The sequence below is a fragment of the Monoraphidium neglectum genome, assembly GCF_000611645.1.
Source record: "Monoraphidium neglectum strain SAG 48.87 unplaced genomic scaffold scaffold00295, whole genome shotgun sequence".
Taxonomy (NCBI): Eukaryota; Viridiplantae; Chlorophyta; class Chlorophyceae; order Sphaeropleales; family Selenastraceae; genus Monoraphidium; species Monoraphidium neglectum.
Genome location: NW_014013333.1, coordinates 10,166 through 28,270, shown reverse-complemented (window position 1 = coordinate 28,270; position 18,105 = coordinate 10,166). Strand labels below are relative to the sequence as shown.

The 18,105-nt window shown below is 66.1% G+C and overlaps 3 protein-coding genes across 3 annotated transcripts; 1 reads left to right on the top strand and 2 right to left on the bottom strand.

Moving 5' to 3' along the window:
* Nucleotides 1–454: 454 nt before the first annotated feature.
* On the bottom strand, nt 455–1,236 carry MNEG_2578 (hypothetical protein; the record flags this gene model as incomplete). Its single annotated transcript, XM_014048951.1, has 2 exons — nt 455–876; nt 1,038–1,236. The coding sequence occupies 2 exons, from the start codon at nt 1,234–1,236 to the stop codon at nt 455–457; spliced, it is 621 nt and encodes a 206-aa protein (XP_013904405.1).
* A 3,121-nt stretch (nt 1,237–4,357) lies between these two features.
* On the top strand, nt 4,358–5,698 carry MNEG_2577 (hypothetical protein; the record flags this gene model as incomplete). The annotated part of the gene is made up of 1 exon (XM_014048950.1): nt 4,358–5,698. The coding sequence occupies one exon, from the start codon at nt 4,358–4,360 to the stop codon at nt 5,696–5,698; it is 1,341 nt and encodes a 446-aa protein (XP_013904404.1).
* A 10,388-nt stretch (nt 5,699–16,086) lies between these two features.
* MNEG_2576 (hypothetical protein) lies at nt 16,087–17,938 on the bottom strand (the record flags this gene model as incomplete). Its single annotated transcript, XM_014048949.1, has 4 exons — nt 16,087–16,185; nt 16,604–16,737; nt 17,152–17,230; nt 17,588–17,938. The coding sequence occupies 4 exons, from the start codon at nt 17,936–17,938 to the stop codon at nt 16,087–16,089; spliced, it is 663 nt and encodes a 220-aa protein (XP_013904403.1).
* Nucleotides 17,939–18,105: the final 167 nt, after the last annotated feature.

The following is an 18,105-nucleotide window of genomic DNA, read 5'->3' as shown; positions in this document are numbered from 1 at the left end:
GCGAGTACGGAACAAACACACCGAGACGACGAGTTTTGCGCGACGATTCGTCTCTGCACCGAATTCCTGCCACGTGCGGCACGAGAGTGCGGTTCAAAAGGTCTTATTGCGCTTATTGCCGCCACTCAGTCGTATGGCTGACCTGTGTCTGCAGTGCTGTCACTGGAAGCGGGTGGGGGGGTGACAAGCGCCACAGCACTCTGTGCTGACACCCTATAAGCAGCTGATTGCAGAGCGCTGCACACTTCAAGCCTGTAAAGAATACTTGTCCAGCCAGGGGAATCCCAAAACCAGAATGCCTCTTTGTTGCGAAACCCACGTCACCCTCAGTGCTACCCTCCTTGGCCTTGATCCTCCTTGGCCTTGATCCTCGCACCCCTCAATATCGATCCAGCGTCCTTCAAGCCGATTGATGTTACAGGGGGGGGGGGCAGGGAAGCACATACATGCCACCTCAATCCAACGCCACCGCGGCGTCGGCACTTGCGGCAGCCCCGGCGGAGGGGCGCAGCGTGGCGTGGCGCGAGCGCAAGCCGGCGCTCCCCCTGCCGCCAGCACCATTGCCTACAACGACCAACTCTGGGCCCAGCCAATCAGCGCAGCCGCCATCAGACGCCACACCAGCTGCCGTCATGCTAGCGTTGTCGTCACCGCGCTCATGCTGCAGGTGACTGGCTGCCGCAAGTGCCGGCTGAGGGTCCCACAGGAGCTCTTGCTGCTGCGTCAGCGCAGGGTGGAGCGGCTGCTGCCGGTGCTCCTGCTGCTGCTGCTGTTGCTCCTGCTGCTGCAGCTCCTGCTCCTCCAGCTGCTGCTGATTCTGCTGCTGCTGCTGCTCCAGCTGCTGCTGCTGCTGCTGCTGCCGCCGAAGTACAAGCGCTGCGGGAGCAGCACCCACACTGGGAGGAGCCGCAACAACGCTTCCAGTGGAGTCTCGCTCGGCATGAACACTGTCACTGCTGTTGTCGCAACCGCCCCGTGGCGGACCGCCGCGCGCCTCTTGATCGAGCCCCAACCGATTGTGGTGCACCATCCCTGACGAAGGCGAGCGCGGCTGTACGCAGCGCGCCCGCTGCCGGCGCTGCTGATGACGTCGCCCTGGCGGCTGCTGCTGCTGCTGCTGCTGCTGCTGCTGCTGCTGCTGCTGCTGCTGCTGCTGCTGCTGCTGCTGCTGCTGCTGCTGCTGCTGCTGCTGAGGCAGCCCCGGACGCTTGCTCGGAGCCGCAGCGGCACCCGCATGGTCTGCGGCGGCGCTCGGCGCCGTCTCTGCCCCAGGGCTCGCCCCCGCAAGATGCGCCCACCACATCCACCGCTGCTGCTGCTCAGGCGGGAGCGATGAGGACAGCTGCGCCGCCCAGCTGGCAGCAGCACCCGCAGCGCCGCTGTACGCAGCGGCTGAGGCATCACTGCCAGGCGCTTTTGCGTACACAGCCTGCGACGATGGTGACGCCTGCGCCAACCCCGCCACAGCCGCCAGCCCGTCTGCAGCCAAAAGGTCGACTTCCAACAAAAGCCAGCCGGGCGGCCGCCGCGTTGGGCCTCTGCCCTCTGCGCTGCCGCCACCACTGCTGGCCCGCCGGCCGGCCGCCCAGCCGCCGCGCCCCTGCTGCTGCTGCTGCTGAGACGACTCCCCCGGCGCGGCTGGCCCCTGTGCAGCCCCCGCCACCGCCTCGTCAGCGTCTCTGACGCCATCCCAGGGTGCTTCCAGGCAGCGCACGTGCAAGTCGAGGCCGCCGAGCCCCGCCCCCTCCATCCTGCCACGCGCATGCGCCAGCGCCAGCAGCGCGCGCTCCGCGCCCGCATCGCTGCGGCAGCGCAGCGCGGCGGGCACGTGGCCGCCCTGCAGGCGCCGCAGCAGGCGCCACGCCAGCTGGCGCGCGCCCGGGGCGGGGGCGCCGTCCGTCTCGCTGTGCTCACAGCAAATTGGGGGCTGATGTTGGTGCTGGCGCTGGTGATGCTGCTGCTTCTGCTGCTCTTGCTGCTGCCGCCCCCATTGAGGTGGGGCTCGGCCCTGTTGTGGGCCCGAGAGCTTGGCCTCTTCGCTGCTGCCAGGTCCGCCGCCACTATTGCTGCTGATGCCACTGCTGCTGATGCCGCTACTGCTGCTGCTGCGCGCGATGCTCCAGTCGCGGCACAAGCTGCCCGCACCTCCGCACCCGTTGCTGCTGCTGAAGCCGCCGCTGCGCCCCCACCCGTCCTGCCCGACGCCGGCGCCGGCCGGCTGCTGCTGCATCACGCGCTGCCGCCGCCGCCGCCGCTGCCACTGCCGCTGGCCCGCCGGCCTTTGCCAAGCACGCGCGGCAGCTTCCGCATCCTCTGTGCTGACCTCGTAGACCTGCAGCTGTATGGTGGTGAAGGACGCCTCCCCCGCCGCCACATGCTCCCCGCTCGGCTGCCACCACAGCTGCCGCGGCCCGCGCTGCCCCGCGCCCGCTGCGCCCGGCTCCCGCGAGTTCCGTGCGAGGGCGGCGAGCGCGGCGCGCGCCGCGCGGCGCGACTGCATTGAGAGCGTCACTGCGCCGCTGTCCCCGCCACTGCCGCCAGTGCTTTGCAGTTGCAATTGCCACGTGATTTGGGCGAGCAGCGCGGCAGGGCGCGTGTCGCTCCGCACCCGCAGGGTGGGCGCCAGACTGCTTGCTTGCTGCTGTTCCTGCAGCCGCTGCTGCTGATGCTGCTGCTGCCACTGATGATGGTGCCGCTGCTGCTGCTGTCGATCGTGCTGCCGCTGCTCGGGCGAAGGCGTGCCGATCTCGCTGCCAGGTGACGCTGGGGCTGGCGCCCTCGCACCCGCACCGCCACCCTGATCCTCAGGTGCTGCAGCCGAACGAGATTCATGCCTTGCAATATATATTCCGGGGCCGGCTGCGGCGATAAGGCGGTCCATATCGGCCGCATCGCCACGAAAGCGGCGGTGCTGCGTTTCGAGCGCGCGCCCCGCCTGAACAACATGGAAGCTCTGCTGCTCGCTGCTGGCACGCGCCGAGGTGCATCTCAACCTGCGTGAATAATTACATCACGTGCATTGTTAAGCAAGGCTTCTGCCACACAGACAATCTCACAAGGGGTGTGTTGAAGCCTACCTCACGGCCCGCCGGGGATTCGCATCCAGAGTCTTAAGAGCTCCGTGTAGCCTGCAATGCTGCCCTCGTGACCGCATCCTCCCTCCAAAAGCAAGGCCTTCACTTGCGTGCTCCGTCACCGCCTCGCCATTTCATTCTGAGGCAACGGTGTGTGATTAAGCCACTCTTGCTATCTGTGTGACCAGGCACTGCCTGCTGCGCGCACTGCAGATCTGACGGGCAGCGAGCGGGCGGCTGACGAGGTCTTGAACGACCAACACAGGGCGCCTGAGGCCCCACAAGCGCAACGCTGAAGATGTACGCATGCTTTTGAAGTCCTCTGCATGTGGTCCGTTGAAGACAACAGCGTTTTGTACTCGACCTGGGGGGGCGCTGCGCGGTAGAGTTGACTGGTGAGTGAGGTGGTCTTATCAAGCCTCTACGCATTGCTAACAAGGTTTAAATGTAGCTCTTGTGGGGCTTGCACATCATCTTAGAGCCCTAATGGCACAGGCATACGGTAGCCGCCACAAAACACAAGCGGCGAAGACAAGCACCTCTGAGTGCGCCTGACGCAACGGGGGGTGCATGCAGACTGTGCTGGACGGCCCGCCTTCAAGGCAGGTTGGATATGGCCAAGATAACAGCCAAGAAAGTAGAGGATGCCAATGTGGCAGACAGGGGACTCGTCAGCATCACCTGTGGTGGCCTCGTAGAGGGGGGGGAGCGAGGGGCATGAGAAGGGTGGCGGATGTCCGGACAGCCTGCAGCAAAGCCTGTCATGAATGATAACAACCTTGTGCAAACTTGCATGGATATACTCTCTTGCAAATCCGTGATGAGTCGCCGCAGTAAGCAGGCCTGGCGCGGGCAGCGGACTTGGCTGGCATGGGGCCTGCATGCGACAATGGCTTCTGTGCATGGTTGCCGCAGCCGCAACACTCAACACACGGAAGGCTATGCGATCCTCTCTACAGGTTGTAGAACATTATAAGCCGCAGCGAACCGCGGCAGCAGGCAGTTGAGAGCGGCCAAAGCCTGGTGACAACAGTCCAAATCCAGAAAGCGCCGGGGCGCTCAGTCTTGTTCCCCTTTCCATCCTCGTGTGTGTGAGCTCGACAATCGATACATTTGAATAATCACGAGCACCTGAAAATCGGCGTGTTGCACACCACAACGTCACTGGCTCGCTGCCAAGCCCTCCGGGAATGTTGCAGACGGCCCTCTGGCCCGCGCAGGTGGTCCCGAAGGAGTGCTGCCACGCTAACACCCAGAGCACGCCCCTCTTACCTGCGTGGGGGATGCAGTGGCAGCAGCACGTCGACACCGCCGTGCCACCGCGGCGGAAGCGACAGCGCGAGCCGGACCCTTCCAATGGCTTCCTGTCCACGTACGGGGTTGATCAGCAGCCGCCGCATGCCAAGCGGCTGATGCAGCAGCAGCCGGCCTGGGCGGCCCCGGCTGCGCCGGGCGCCGCGGCCCCGCTCTTGGAAGCAGCCCCATCCTCCTCTTACACAGGCGCCGCCGCGCCCTTTGCCTCGGTCCAGCAGCAGCCATTCTTTGGCAATGGTGCAAATAACGCCGCAGCGGCAGCACCCGGCGGCCAGGCCCCCATGCTTGCAGCCGCCTCGACCGCCTCGGGCGCGTATGGCAGCTGCCCGGCACCTGCCGACTTGGATGACGAAGTCTTGGACATCACCCCCTCACCAGACAAAGCGCCAGCCGCTGCGCCCGCCGCCTTCCCGGCGTCTTCCGCCGCAGCAGCAGCAGCATACGGCGGGCATGGCGGCGCCGCCGCGGCGTCCCACGCCGGCGGCGGCGCTCTGGTGTGTGTCGCCCCCGCGGCTTCCCGGTGGGTCGACAGCCTGATAGGTACCAGCGCCGACGCCGGGCGCCGCGAGTGGATGGCGCGCGCCCTTCTCGAGGCGGCGCGGCGCGCGGGGCTGCTGCCCCCGCGCCTCGCCGCGCAGCTGCAGCCGGACGCCGCCGCCGGGTCGCTCCTCTGCAGCCCAGAGGGCTGGGAAGCGGCGCTGCGGCGGCTCGCGGCGGCGCTGTCGCCGCAGCAGCGCGCGGCGCTGTCGGTGGCGTGGCGGGAGGTGGTGTCTGCAAACGGGCTGAGCCTCGAAGGCACGGGGCTCCGCATGCCGCCAGCTATGGTGCCGCGCGCGCCGCGGCCGGCGGTGCCACAGCAGGCACAGGTGCAGGCGGGGCTGGAGTGGCTGGGGCAAACAAGCCCGTGGGTTCGGCGGGCGGCGGAGGGCCCCAGCTGCGTCATTACAGAGGTGTCCGGCAGCAGGAGCGGCGACGAGGCAGAGGGCAAGCAGCTTGGTGCTGGCTGTGGGCAGTGGCAGCAGCAACACTGGTCCCAGCGCCACCTCAACCAGCAGAAGCAGCAGCAGCAGCAGCAGCAGCAGCAGCAGCAGCAGCAGCAGCAGCAGCAGCAGCAGCAGCAGCAGCAGCAGCGACAGCAGAGGCCTGGCGTCGGCGGCGGCGGCGACGCGATGTCCGTTGACCCGTGCGCACCATTGCAGCCGGCGTGGGCGCCTTGGGGGCGGGAGCAGCAGCCACACCCGCAGCAGCTGGGGCCCACAGTGTCATGCACCGCCGGCGGCGCTGACGTCGAAGATATGGTCCTGGATTGAATCAGCTCGAGCGTCAGTGCTTGGACTCGTTGACCTCGTGTAGGCGGCTCCCTCCCCCGTCGACGACCGCAGCCTGCCGTCATCTGGAGGGCGTTTGTGCCGGACATCACGCCGGTTTCCGCTGGCTGGCTGGCCAGCTGAGTGGCCCTTGCGTAGCCAGCGGGCCGGCCCTGTGCAATCGCGTGTGCGCGCTCGTCTCGGCGTTTGCGTGCTCCCGGCGGTGTGTGCAAGGCGAGGCAGTTGGAGCCGTGCTTCTGAGGAAGAATGTGGGTGTACCATGTTTCCTTTTCTGGGTTGTAATGACCGCAGAGAGGCGTTGTAATTCATAGGCGGTGAGTGTTGCAGTCACGCAGATTACACATCGCTCATACTGTATAGAGCAGCGCAGCCCAGGTTGATCGCCTGTGTCCACTCAAGCAGCGCGCCCGGAACTGTAAACCCACTTTTATATGCACCAGGGACGCCGATGTTGTTGAGTGGGGATGGCCTGTCGTCTGTCGTCGAGTCGATCGAACAACCACACCCCCAACGTCAGTCAAAGCAGAGGGTGAAGGATGGACGGCCATTCCAGGCTTCTGCTTGTACATAAAGAAATTCCAGGCTTAAAGTGATGCTATGCCTTACTCTGGGGTGCGGGGTACCGAGGGGCGCTGCGGTGAGCCTTGAAGGCGGCATGTTCTGGTGGGGTCAGATTTTGCGTAATATATTCAGGCCACCTCGGGGCAGGGCGTTTGTGACAGGGGTGTAGGCGACCTGGTGGATGGGGCCATAGCAAATGGCCTCCAGTGTAGTCTGATGTGCGTATCTGCATGCACGTGCGTCAAGACCTGCGCCACTCGACCAGGAACTCCCAACAACAGGCGGCATGGTCAAGCTTTGCAGCGCCACGCAGGGTTCCATGATAAATGCCTTGTATTTATGATATTAAACATAAACATCATTGTGTCGTGAATGACGCGTGCGCATACAGTACATGACAGTCCTTGTTCCGGCACACTTGAGATCTGACGACGGTGTTGTAGACAAAAGCCCGTCCATCAGCCGCTCGTACATACGTATTTAGTCATCACATGCAACACGTGCGTATGCCCGGAAACCAGTTGCAGTGAGGCTGCAGCAGGCAGCTCAGTACACCAGCCATTGCACCTTGGACCCAGTGCTGCACTCCATCCGTGCGCCATGCCGGGCCCTGACGTCGCCGGCGCCATCCGCCAGCTGGTCTGGCCCCCACGTGTGCATCGGGGTGGCGGCGCCAGTCGGCCACCAGCGCTGCGCGCAGCAGCAGAGGCGGCGCTCGACGCCGCGCTGCGAGCCGCGGGCCCCGCGGCGCCCGCACTGCCCGAGGGCCTGCTGCAGCAGCTGAGGGCGGCGATAGACGACCCGGCGCGCCTGCGGACAGAGGCAGTGGCGCACGCTGTTGACAAAGTTCTCATGCTTGGCCCTCAAGGCTCTGCCCTTGTGCTGCAGGTGTGTGGACGGACCGTGCTGAGTGGGAGGGCATGCGCATGCATGAACGTGAAGTTGCAGCGCCCAATCAACATGCAGCGCAGCACGAGCCCAAGACCTGGCCGCACCATCCCTCCTGAGCGCCGCCCCTTCCTCGCGCCTGCGCCTTGCCCTGCCAGGTGCGCAGCAGCCTCGTGCCCGGCCTGGCAGCTGCGCTGGTAGACTGCGTGCGCCAGCGCCGCCATGCGCCGGGCGGCGTCGCCGCATCTGCCATCTTGCTGCTGATGCAGGCCATATCGTACGACCTTGCCGCAGCCATGTCCACGATGAGAGTGCTGGGCGATGCGGCAGCCGTGCCCCTGCTTGCAGTCGCTGCAGACGGCGACAGGATTGCTTCGGTCGCAGCGTTCGGGGCGCTGGCCTCCTTCATGACTGCAGAGCCCGCCCTGGCAGCGCGCTGCGCAGCCTGCCCGGCGGCGCTTGGCGCCGCTGCATGCGCCATCCTCGGCACGGGCGTGGGACCGATGAATTCCGGGCGCATCGCTCTCAGCTTCCTTTCAGCAGCCGCAAGCGCCAAGGGCGGCTGCGCGGATGTCCTGGCAGCGCAGCCGCAGGTTGTCAGGGCCGCCGTTCGCGCTGTTGCTGGCGCGGATGCAGGCGTGCGTTTCAACGCAACGCGTCTTTTGGGGCAAATGACGACTTTTGGGTCACATGACACGACTTGCGAGCTGCTCCGCGCGCCAGGCGCGCTGGCTGCGCTTGTGCGGCAGCTGTCAACGCCGGCGGAGGCCGGCACGCGCTGGAATGCGGCAGTAGCTGTGAGCATGGCTGTCGACTGTGATGAAGCCGCTGCACGGGCGGTGCTGCAGCTCGGAGCGCTGGGGCCGCTTGTCGCGCTTTTTGACACTTCATTCAGCACAGACCCCAGCATTGCAGAAAGCCTAATTGGTGGCCGTTTGAGTGACGACACCACCTATTTCGGTTCAAGCATTGTTTTGCTGGGACTGCACTCGCTCGTGAGAGCCGCCGGCGACGGCGGCGCAAGCTTCGCTCGCGCTGTACACCTGGCTCTGGCCGGCTTTGGACGGGCGATGACTGCTGTTGCCCGCGAAAGAGGTTTGCCTGTGTGCTTGGCAGCCATGTCCCTGCTGTGTGCCCTCAGCTCTGAGGCATCAGGCGGCCAGCTGCGCCTGCTGGCGGCACGCAACCCAGAATTGGTGACAGGTGCCGCGAAGGCGCTGTGCTGTCTGCTGGGGGGCGCCGTGGTTGATGATTTCATTGCTGAAGGGCTCTGCTGTCCAGTGTATGAATCGTGCCCTCATATACTGCACACCTTTCAAGTGATTGCAATCCCTGAGGCCGGTGACCTGAGCAGCGCATTCGCGAGCACCGCTTGGGTGCCCGAGGTCGTGGCCGCGCTGCAGGCGGCAGTCGCTGAGCCCCTGACTGCGGCCAGCGGCGCGGACGCGTCTCCAGCACAGAAGCAAGGGGAAGAGGCCCGCGGCCACGCTGAATGCCTGGCGAGACAGGAGCTGCGCCGGGCGGCGGCCGAGCTGCTGCAGAGGCTTCAGGCCGCGCGGGACATGGCCGCGGAGCAGCAGCCGCAACAGCAGCAGCATCGGCGGCGGCAGCAGCTGCCCTCAACGCAGCCGCAGGCTGGCGGTCCCGCGGCGCCTGTTGCAGGCGCAGTTGCTGCCTCGCAGCTGTGCGCAGAGTGCGGCGCGGGGGCCCGGCTACGGCTGTGCCGCGGCTGCCGGATGGTGCGGTACTGCGGCGAGGAGTGCGCCAGGCGGGCGTGGAAGGGGGGACACAGGGCGGAGTGCCTGGCTGCACAGGCGGCGAGGCAGCAGGCGGGGCAGCGGTCGTCGGGTCAGCAGCTGTAGCTGCAGTCATGATCCGCGGGCAGGAGTCTGTTGGACGCGGTATTGTTTATTGTTATTTGATTCGCACCCTTACTGCTGCAGTGTAGTGCGCCACATGCCGCATGCAAATAAGCTGCACAGTGACAACCCATGCACTTGTAGTGTGTCACTCATCAATTGTGAACAGGGCCCAGGCGCGGCGTAGCCTGATTGTTCAGATACTCTGCCACTGCGATGTATCGTGAAGGGGCTGAGGGGACGAGGGCGGTACATCGTACATGCAGCGATAGGGCGTGCCGGCAGGTTGCAGCAGGCAAGGGGCCTCGCACCCCCTTCAAAGACTAGTGGTGCTTTTTGAGGATCGTGCAGTGTTGTTCAATACGATGATATGCTGTGATTAGCCAGCATCGCGGCGTTGGCGGCAGCGATGCGCACCCCGAGGACCTCGCTCTGCTGGCGTCCAGGGCGGCCAACCGGTGAGCTGAATCAGCAGGTGGTGGCCAGAACCACAGATGCTGGGGCACGGTTGAGCGTTGCAATGCCGCGCAGAGTTTCTTGTTCAATCGGATTGATACGGTGTGCCTCTACCACATGATTGTGTCTCGAATGCACGTGCTGTACAGCACCGAATGGTGTGACACGATCTGACAACCGTGGTGTCAGTACGCCACTCTCACTTTGCGTATGAAATAGTCTGCGTAACATCACGTGCGTGCACGCGGCCATCAGTCGCAGTAGGGCCGCAGTAGGCAGCTCCGCACACAAGCCTTGGGACCCACTGGCGCAATCCGTCCGCCATGCCGGGCCCTGACGTCGCCGGCGCCATCCGCCAGCTGGTCTGGCCCCCACGTGTGCATCCGGGTGGCGGCGCCAGTCGGCCACCAGCGCTGCGCGCAGCAGCAGAGGCGGCGCTCGACGCCGCGCTGCGAGCCGCGGGCCCCGCGGCGCCTGCGCTGCCCGAGGGCCTGCTGCAGCAGCTGAGGGCGGCGATAGACGACCCGGCGCGCCTGCGGACAGAGGCGGCGGCGCACGCTGTTGACAAAGTTCTCATGCTTGGCCCTCAAGGCTCTGCCCTCGTGCTGCAGGTGTGTGGACGGACCGTGCTGAGTGGGAGGGCATGCGCATGCATGAACGTGAAGTTGCAGCGCCCAATCAACATGCAGCGCAGCACGAGCCCAAGACCTGGCCGCACCATCCCTCCTGAGCGCCGCCCCTTCCTCGCGCCTGTGCCTTGCCCTGCCAGGTGCGCAGCAGCCTCGTGCCCGGCCTGGCAGCTGCGCTGGTAGACTGCGTGCACCAGCGCCGCCATGCGCCGGGCGGCGTCGCCGCATCTGCCATCTTGCTGCTGATGCAGGCCATATCGTACGACCTTGCCGCAGCCATGTCCACGATGAGAGTGCTGGGCGATGCGGCAGCCGTGCCCCTGCTCGCAGTCGCTGCAGACGGCGACAGGATTGCTTCGGTCGCAGCGTTCGGGGCGCTGGCCTCCTTCATGACTGCAGAGCCCGCCCTGGCAGCGCGCTGCGCAGCCTGCCCGGCGGCGCTTGACGCCGCTGCATGCGCCATCCTCGGCACGGGCGTGGGACCGATGAATTCCGGGCGCATCGCTCTCAGCTTCCTTTCAGCAGCCGCAAGCGCCAAGGGCGGCTGCGCGGATGTCCTGGCAGCGCAGCCGCAGGTTGTCAGGGCCGCCGTGCGCGCCGTCGCCGGCGCTGAGGCGGGTACTGCTTTCAGCGCAATGCGGCTTTTGGGGCAGATCGCGACTTTCAGGCCAGCTGACGTGACGCGCGAGCTTCTCCGCGTTCCAGGCGCGCTGGCTGCGCTTGTGCGGCAGGTCTCACCGCCGGCGGATGCCGCCACGCGCTGGAATGCGGCTATGGCTTTGTGCACCGCTGTCGCCTGTAATGAAGCCGCTGCACGGGCGGTGCTGCAGCTCGGAGCGCTGGGGCCACTCATTGCGCTTTTCGACACACCGTTCAGCACAGATCCCACCATTACAGAAGGCGCCATTATAGGCCAAACCGCCGATGCCGCGCTCACCATCATTTTGATGGGACTGCACACGCTCGTGACAGCCGCAGGCGACGGCGGCTCAAGCTTTGCTCGCGTTGTGCTCACGGATCCTGGCGGCTTTGTACGGGCGCTGACTGCCGCTGCCTGCCAGGAAGGCTTCACTCAGTGCTGGACGGCCATGTCTCTGCTGTGTGCACTCGGCTCTGAGACATCAGCGGACCAGCTGCGCCTGCTGGCGGCACGCAACCCACATTTGGTGGCAGATGCCGCAAAGGTGTTGTGCCATCTGCTCGGCGCCGCCGTGGCCGCCGACTTCAGAGCTGCTCAGCTCTGCTGTCCAGTTTACGGATCTTGTCCTCATATCCTGCACACATTTGAAGTGATTGCCATCCCTGAGTCCGATGACGCGGGCGCCACACTTGCGAGCGCCGCTTGGGTGCCCGAGGTGGTGGCCGCGCTGCACGCGGCGGTCGCTGAGCCCCCGACTGCGGCCAGCTGCGCGGACACGGCGCCGGCACAGCAGCGTGGGGAGGAGGCCGGCGGCCGTGCCGAATGCCTGGCGAGGAAAGAGATGCGCCGGGCAGCGGCCGAGCTGCTGCACAGGCTGCAGGCCGCGCGGGACATCGCAGCGAAGCAGCAGCAGCAGCACCAACAGCCGCAGCAAGAGCAGCAGCAGCAACAGCAGCAGCAACAACAGCAGCAGCAGCAACTGCAGCACCGGGAGGCGCGGCAGCAGCGGCCGTTGACGCAGCCACAGGCTGGTGTTCCCGCGGCGCCTCCAGCAGCAGGCGCGGCTGCTGCCTCGGAGCGGTGCGCGGAGTGCGGCACAGGGGGCCGGTTGCGGCTGTGCCGTGGCTGCCGAGCGGTGCGGTACTGCGGCGAGGAGTGCGCCAGGCGGGCGTGGAAGGGCGGACACAGGGCGGAGTGCCTGGCGGCGCAGGCAGCAGGGCAGCAGGCGGGGCAGCAGCCGTCGGGTCAGCAGCTGCAGCCGCAGTGATGATCCCCTGGCAGGGGTCTGTTGAACGCGGTGTTGCATCGTGTAATTTGCTTTGCACCCTTACTGCTGCAGTGTAGTGCATCTCATGCCGCATGCAAGCAAGCTGCACATTGACAAACAGTGCACCCCTTGCAAAGTGCAAAACTCATAAATTGTAAACAGGTCCCCAGTCAAGCTGTAGCCTGATTGTTCAGGGACTTGTTCACTGCAATGTTTTCCGACGGAGCTAAGAGGACGAGGGCGGTACATGCAGCCGTAGGGCATGCACTCGGGGTGCATCAATGCAGCAGGTGCAAAGGACCACCCCCTCCAAGACTAGTGGTGCCTTTTGAGGATCGCGCAGTGGTGTTCAATACGTTGCTGTGCTGTGATTAGCCAGCATCGTGGCGTCGGTGGCAGTGATGCGCACCCCGATGACTGCGCTCCGCTGGCGTCCGGGGCGGCCGACCGGTGAGCTGAATCAGCAGGTGGTGGCCAGAACAGGTGCTGGTGCACGGATGAGCTTTGCAGTGCCGCGCAAGGTTCCTTGCTTGATTTTGCTACGTATGCTTTTTCTGCCACCGACAACATTGTGTCGGGAAACAGCACCGTTGTCGGTGACACGATCTGACGACTGTGGTGGCAGAACGACGTTCATTAGCCGTTCCTACATGCGCAATATCACGTACGTGTACACGGCCATCAGTCGCACCAAAGCTGTAGCAGGCAGCTGGCACACAAGCCTTCCCTTGGGACCAACTGCCGCAAGCCGTGGGCAATGTCGGGCCCTGACGTTGCCGGCGCCATCCGTCAGTTGGTCTGGCCCCCACGTGTCCATCGGGGTGGCGGCGGCATGCGGACACCACCGCCCCGCGCAGATGCAGAGGCGGCGCTCGACCTTGCGCTGCTAGCTGCAAGCCCCGCGGCGCCCGCGCTGCCTGACGGCCTGCTGCAGCAGCTGAGGTCGGCGATAGACGACCCGGCGCGCCTGCGGACAGAGGCGGCGGCATACGCCATCGTCCAGATCATCATGCTTGTCCCCGAGGGCTCTGCCCTGATGCTGCAGGTGTGCGGGCGGGTTGTGCATGTGCGTATATGTCAAGATGCAGCGCCCAACCAATATGCAGCACATACCGCCCGAGCCCAAGACCTGGCCGCGCCATCCTGCCGAGCGCTGCCCCCTCCCGGCGCTCACTTCTTGTCATGCCAGGTGCGCAGCAGCCTCTTGCCCGGCCTTGCAACCGCGCTGGTGGACTGCGTGATCAAGCGCCGCCACGCGCCGGGCGGCGTCGCCGCGTTGGCCATCACGCAGCTGATCCACCTCACAGAATACGACCCTGCCGCAGCCATGGCCGAGGTGACAGCGCTGGGCGATTCGGCGGCCGCCCCCCTGCTGGCACTCGCTGCGGATGGCGACAGGGCCGCTTCTGTCGCAGCGTTGGGAGCCCTGGCCACCTTCATCCTTGCAGCGCCCGCCCTTGCGGCGCGCTACGCAGCTTGCCCGGCGGCGGTCGGCGCCGCCGCACGGTGGATCCTCGGCGCCGGCGTGGGACCGACGGATCCAGGGCGTGTCGCCCTTACGTTCCTTGCGGCAGCAGCCAGCCCCCAGGGCGGCTGCGCGGATGTCCTGGCCGCGCAGCCGCGGGTAGTCAAAGCCGCCGTTTGCGCCGTCGCCAGCGCGGAGGCTGGTGAGGGTTTTGATGCGACGCGGCTTTTCAGGGAGATGCTAGTTTGCAGGCCAGCTGACGTGACGCGCGAGCTGCTCCGCGTTCCAGGCGCGCTGGCTGCGCTTGTGCGGCAGGTCTCACCACCGGCGGATGCCGCCACGCGCTGGACTGCGGCCATGGCTTTGTGCACGGTTGTTGGTTTTGATGAAGCCGCTGCGCGGGCGGCGCTGCAGCTCGGAGCGCTGGGGCCACTCGTCGAGCTTTTCAACACACCGTTCAGCCCAGACCCCGGCATTGCAGAAGGCGCCATTGGTGGCCTTTCAAGTGACAAAACCGCCGATGCCGCGCTCACCATTGTTTTGCTGGGACTGCACACGCTCGTGACAGCCGCCGACGATGGCGACGCAAGCAAAGCTTGCGCTGTGCTGCCGGATCCTAGCGGCTTTGCACGGGCGCTGACTGCCGCTGCCAGCCAAAGAGGGTTGCCCGCATGCTTGGCAGCCATGTCTCTGCTGTGTGCCCTCAGCTCTGAGACATCAGACGGTCAGCTGCGCCTGCTGGCGGCACGCAACCCAGAATTGGTGACAGGTGCCGCGAAGGCGCTGTGCCGCCTGCTTGGGGCTGCCGTGGCCGACGACTTCGTAGCTGCTCAGCTCTGCTGTCCAGTTTACGGGTTTTGTCCTCATATCCTGCACACATTTGGAGTGATTGCCGTCCCTGAGTCCATTGACGCGGGCGCCCCGCTTGCGAGTGCCGCTTGGGTGCCCGAGGTGATGGCCGCGCTGCAGGCGGCGGTCGCTGAGACCCCGACTGCGGCCAGAAGCTCGGACGCGGCTTTTGAACAGCAGCAGGGGGACGAGGCCTTCGACTGTGCCAATTACCTAGCGAGAAAAGAGTTGCGCTGGGAGGCGGCCGAGCTGCTGTATAGGTTGCAGGCCGCGCGGGACATCGCTGCGGAGCAGCAGCAGCAGCAGCAGCGACAGCAGCAGCAGCAGCAGCAGCAACAGGGGCGGGAGCAGCAGCCGCACCAGCGGCCGCAGCAGCAGCAGCAGCAGCAGCAGCAGCAGCAACAACAGCAGCAGCAGCAACTGCAGCACTGGGAGGCGCGGCAGCAGCAGCAGCAGCACCCCTCGACGCAGCCACAGGCTGGCGCTCCCGCGGCGCCCCTAGCAGCAGGCGCGGCCACTGCCACGGAGCGGTGCGCGGAGTGCGGCGCAGGGGGCCGGCTGCGGCTGTGCCGCGGCTGCCGGGCTGTGCGGTACTGCGGCGAGGAGTGCGCCAGGCGGGCGTGGAAGGGGGGTCACAGGGCGGAGTGCCTAGCGGCGCAGGCGGCGGGGCAGCAGGCCGGGCAGCAGCCGCCGGGTCGGCAGCTGCAGCTGCACTCATGATCCGCTGGCAGGGGTCTTTTTGAATCTCACATGAATTTTGCTGCGCTTAAGTGCGGAAAAGCCCCCTTTGTGACAACGCCTGATTGTGCACAGATTGTTCCATGTCTACATCCCCACATTCGCTCTGATGGGACGAGGACGGTAGATGCAGTGATGCAGAGGGGGATGGCGCCCACTGGTGCCGGGTGAAGTGCGCTCCCCCTGCAAGCCCGTCCTCACACCACAGCTGGGGTGTCCGCGGTGATTACCTCATGGCACGTGCTAGTCATGCTTGAGTGGGTGTTTTGAAACGCACCTTCACACACGGACTGCGCCGTGGCGCCGCAGGGAGGCGTCGTGTTGCATGGGCGGTGGGCGTTGTCACTAGTAATGCCTGTACACAATCATGCACGCCGGGAAGCTTCCGCACAGCCCAGATCTACTGCTGCATCCACCCAAGCGGTGCACGCGGTGATTTGTAAACACACTTGCGGATGCACCACGGACGATGTTGATGAGTGGCGAGGAAGTGTGGGTGTGTATCTTTGGCCACAACACCCCAGCACATGGCTGAAGATAATGAGTCAAGGACAGCCGGCCATACCAGGCTCTGAAATCTCAACAAAGTAGAGCCAGTCTTGGCGCAGGGCCATGCATTAGTCAGGGGTGAGGGCGCCCAGGGGCGCCGCGGTCAGCTGTCAAGACGGCACATTCCAGTGGGGTGGGGGTCAGAGCTGCTGAGATGTGTCCAGGCCGCCTCGGGGCAGGGCGTTTGCGACGAGGGTGCAGGGGCCCAAGTAGATGGGGACGTGGCGAATGGCTGTCCGACGGATGTGATGAGGAGTGAGATGTGTGAAAAACCACGTACGTCGCTCGGGCTCGCGCCAGCCAGCGGCGGGATGAATACAGTAGCAGGACTTTCAAAGGCGGGCGCGTTCAGGCGTCCGGCGGCGAGGTGCGCCGCAAAGCCGGGCGGCCCGGCCGGCCGCTGCCGCCCCGCGTGCGCGCGCCAGCGCTTGCCGCGCCACGCCGCGCCACGCCGCGTCGAGCCGTTCGGCTACGGGTCCGTGTCTGGCCGCCTGTACTTCATGAGTGTGTGCTGCGGCGCCACGACCTTGCACATGACCTCCCAATCGGCCATGCAGAATGACATCACCTGGGCGTTGGTTTGGGGTCGTGGGTGGATTTATGTGATGACATGAATGGACTAGATAGAGGGTGGCGGAACGTGGGTGGGGAACAACGAGCGTGCCACACGCTGATGGGAGCAATTCAATGACAAGACCGGAAGAAGAACGGCCGGGCGCTCGCACAGCGGAGTGAGGTGGTTCGAGACGCTGCCAGGGCAAACACATGCTCTTGATTTTGTGCAGCAGGGGGCTAATGTGGCGCCGAACAGGGGCCTGCCTGCCGCCCTTGCAAATGAGCAGGGGTCGAGACGGCTGCGGCAGGGAAACGAGTGCCTGCAATCAGCATGTGCGCGTGCTTCACACACAAGCACACACAAGCGTACGCACGGGCCACGACCCCTTGTGGCCGGCCGTGCGGCCTCGCGGCTGCCAGCTGCCCCGCACCTGCTGCTGTTCTCCAACCGGCGGCCCGGCTTGGCGCTGCGGCAGAAAGCGCACTGTGGCGCCGTTTTGCGCATCACTGAGGTCGAGCGCTACACGCCTGTCGTGCACCAGGAAGCTCAGCGCGAAGATGTTCTCTGGGATGGTGCGATGACGTCATCGTGACGTCATCGTGTGTGGGAGGGGGCGGGGGAGGTTGAGGTCGGCTTAGGAAGCGCTTTTCGATGCGGAGGGAGGGCCGACATCCGACGGCGGTGCAGCATGGCGGGGCCACGCACCAGTAGCCTCGAAGCGCGGGTGGAGAACACCCCAGCGTCGCGGCGGAGGCGAAGGGCGCTCAGGCCTTTTCATACCCAGGCCAGCACGCCTCGCCCCTGGCGTGGGGCCCCCCTGGCGTGGGGCCCCCCTGGCGCCGGCGTGCCCCACAGCGACGCCCACCCCAGCGGCCCCTGCCCAGCCCTGGCGGCGCGCGGCCTCCACTCTGCCCTATCGCAGCAGCACGCCCCCCCAACCCGGGAGACCCGAACAATGAGGCCCCAGGGGCCACGCACCCAGCGTCTGGGCGAAGGACTGGTGGCAGCAGGTCAGCTCTCCAAAAGGCACCTGCTTGTGACCCCGCCTGTGCTGCTCCTGGGAGTGGGCAGGTGAGGGGAAAGGGTGTGGGGTGGGGTGGGGTGGGATGGGGGAGAATGGGCCCCAGGCCGTGGCCGGGCTGACCGGGTGGGAGGACGCGTGCGCGGCTGGTTCGAGCGCGGCGCCGCGATGTGCGTGTCGGGCGGCCGCCGCTGAGGAAAAGCAGGCGGGGGGGCGGCAGGCAAGAGCGGAGCCAGCCCGGCCGCGCGCCGTCCTGCCGCGTCGCTGGCGCCCGCGACCCTCGGGAGAGGGTCCGCTTCGGCCGCTCCCTCCATCGAGCACCCTCCGCGACTGATCTGGATACTAAGGTCTGAGATCCAAGATCTCCGATCTAAGGGCCGAGGATGTTCTCACCGCGAGCACGTTGAGCATGAGGTTGGCCACCCTGTCGGTCTGCTTCTGATCCTTCTCGGCAGCTTCCTCCTCCAGATCCACCTCGCGCGCCCCCACAAGCTCCCCCACCGCCGCCGGCGCGCGCCGCTGGTGCATTTTCCGCGCCTTCACCCCCACCCCCAGCGGCCCCACCATCGTGGAAACCCCCGGCGCCCGCCCGCCCGCCAGGAACCGCGCCGCGCGCGCGCCGACGGCGCCCCAGTCGAAAGCCCCAGGGACGGCGGCGTTGACGGCGCCGCTGCGGGCGGCGAGGGCACGGATGAGGTCTTTAGGGCCGCGGCCCCGGGAGCTGCTGCTGGCGTTGATGGCCATCTGGAGGCCTGCTCCTGCCAGCCGGCTGTCTAGCGTCAACACCGCCACCTTTGATTGGTGGGGAGGGAGGGGAGTGTGAAGATGGGAGGGGAGGGGTCGGCAGGAGCGGCGTTGCACGGCGTCTCGCGGCCGCCGCTTTTAGGCGGGGCGGCGGCGGAGGCGGCGGG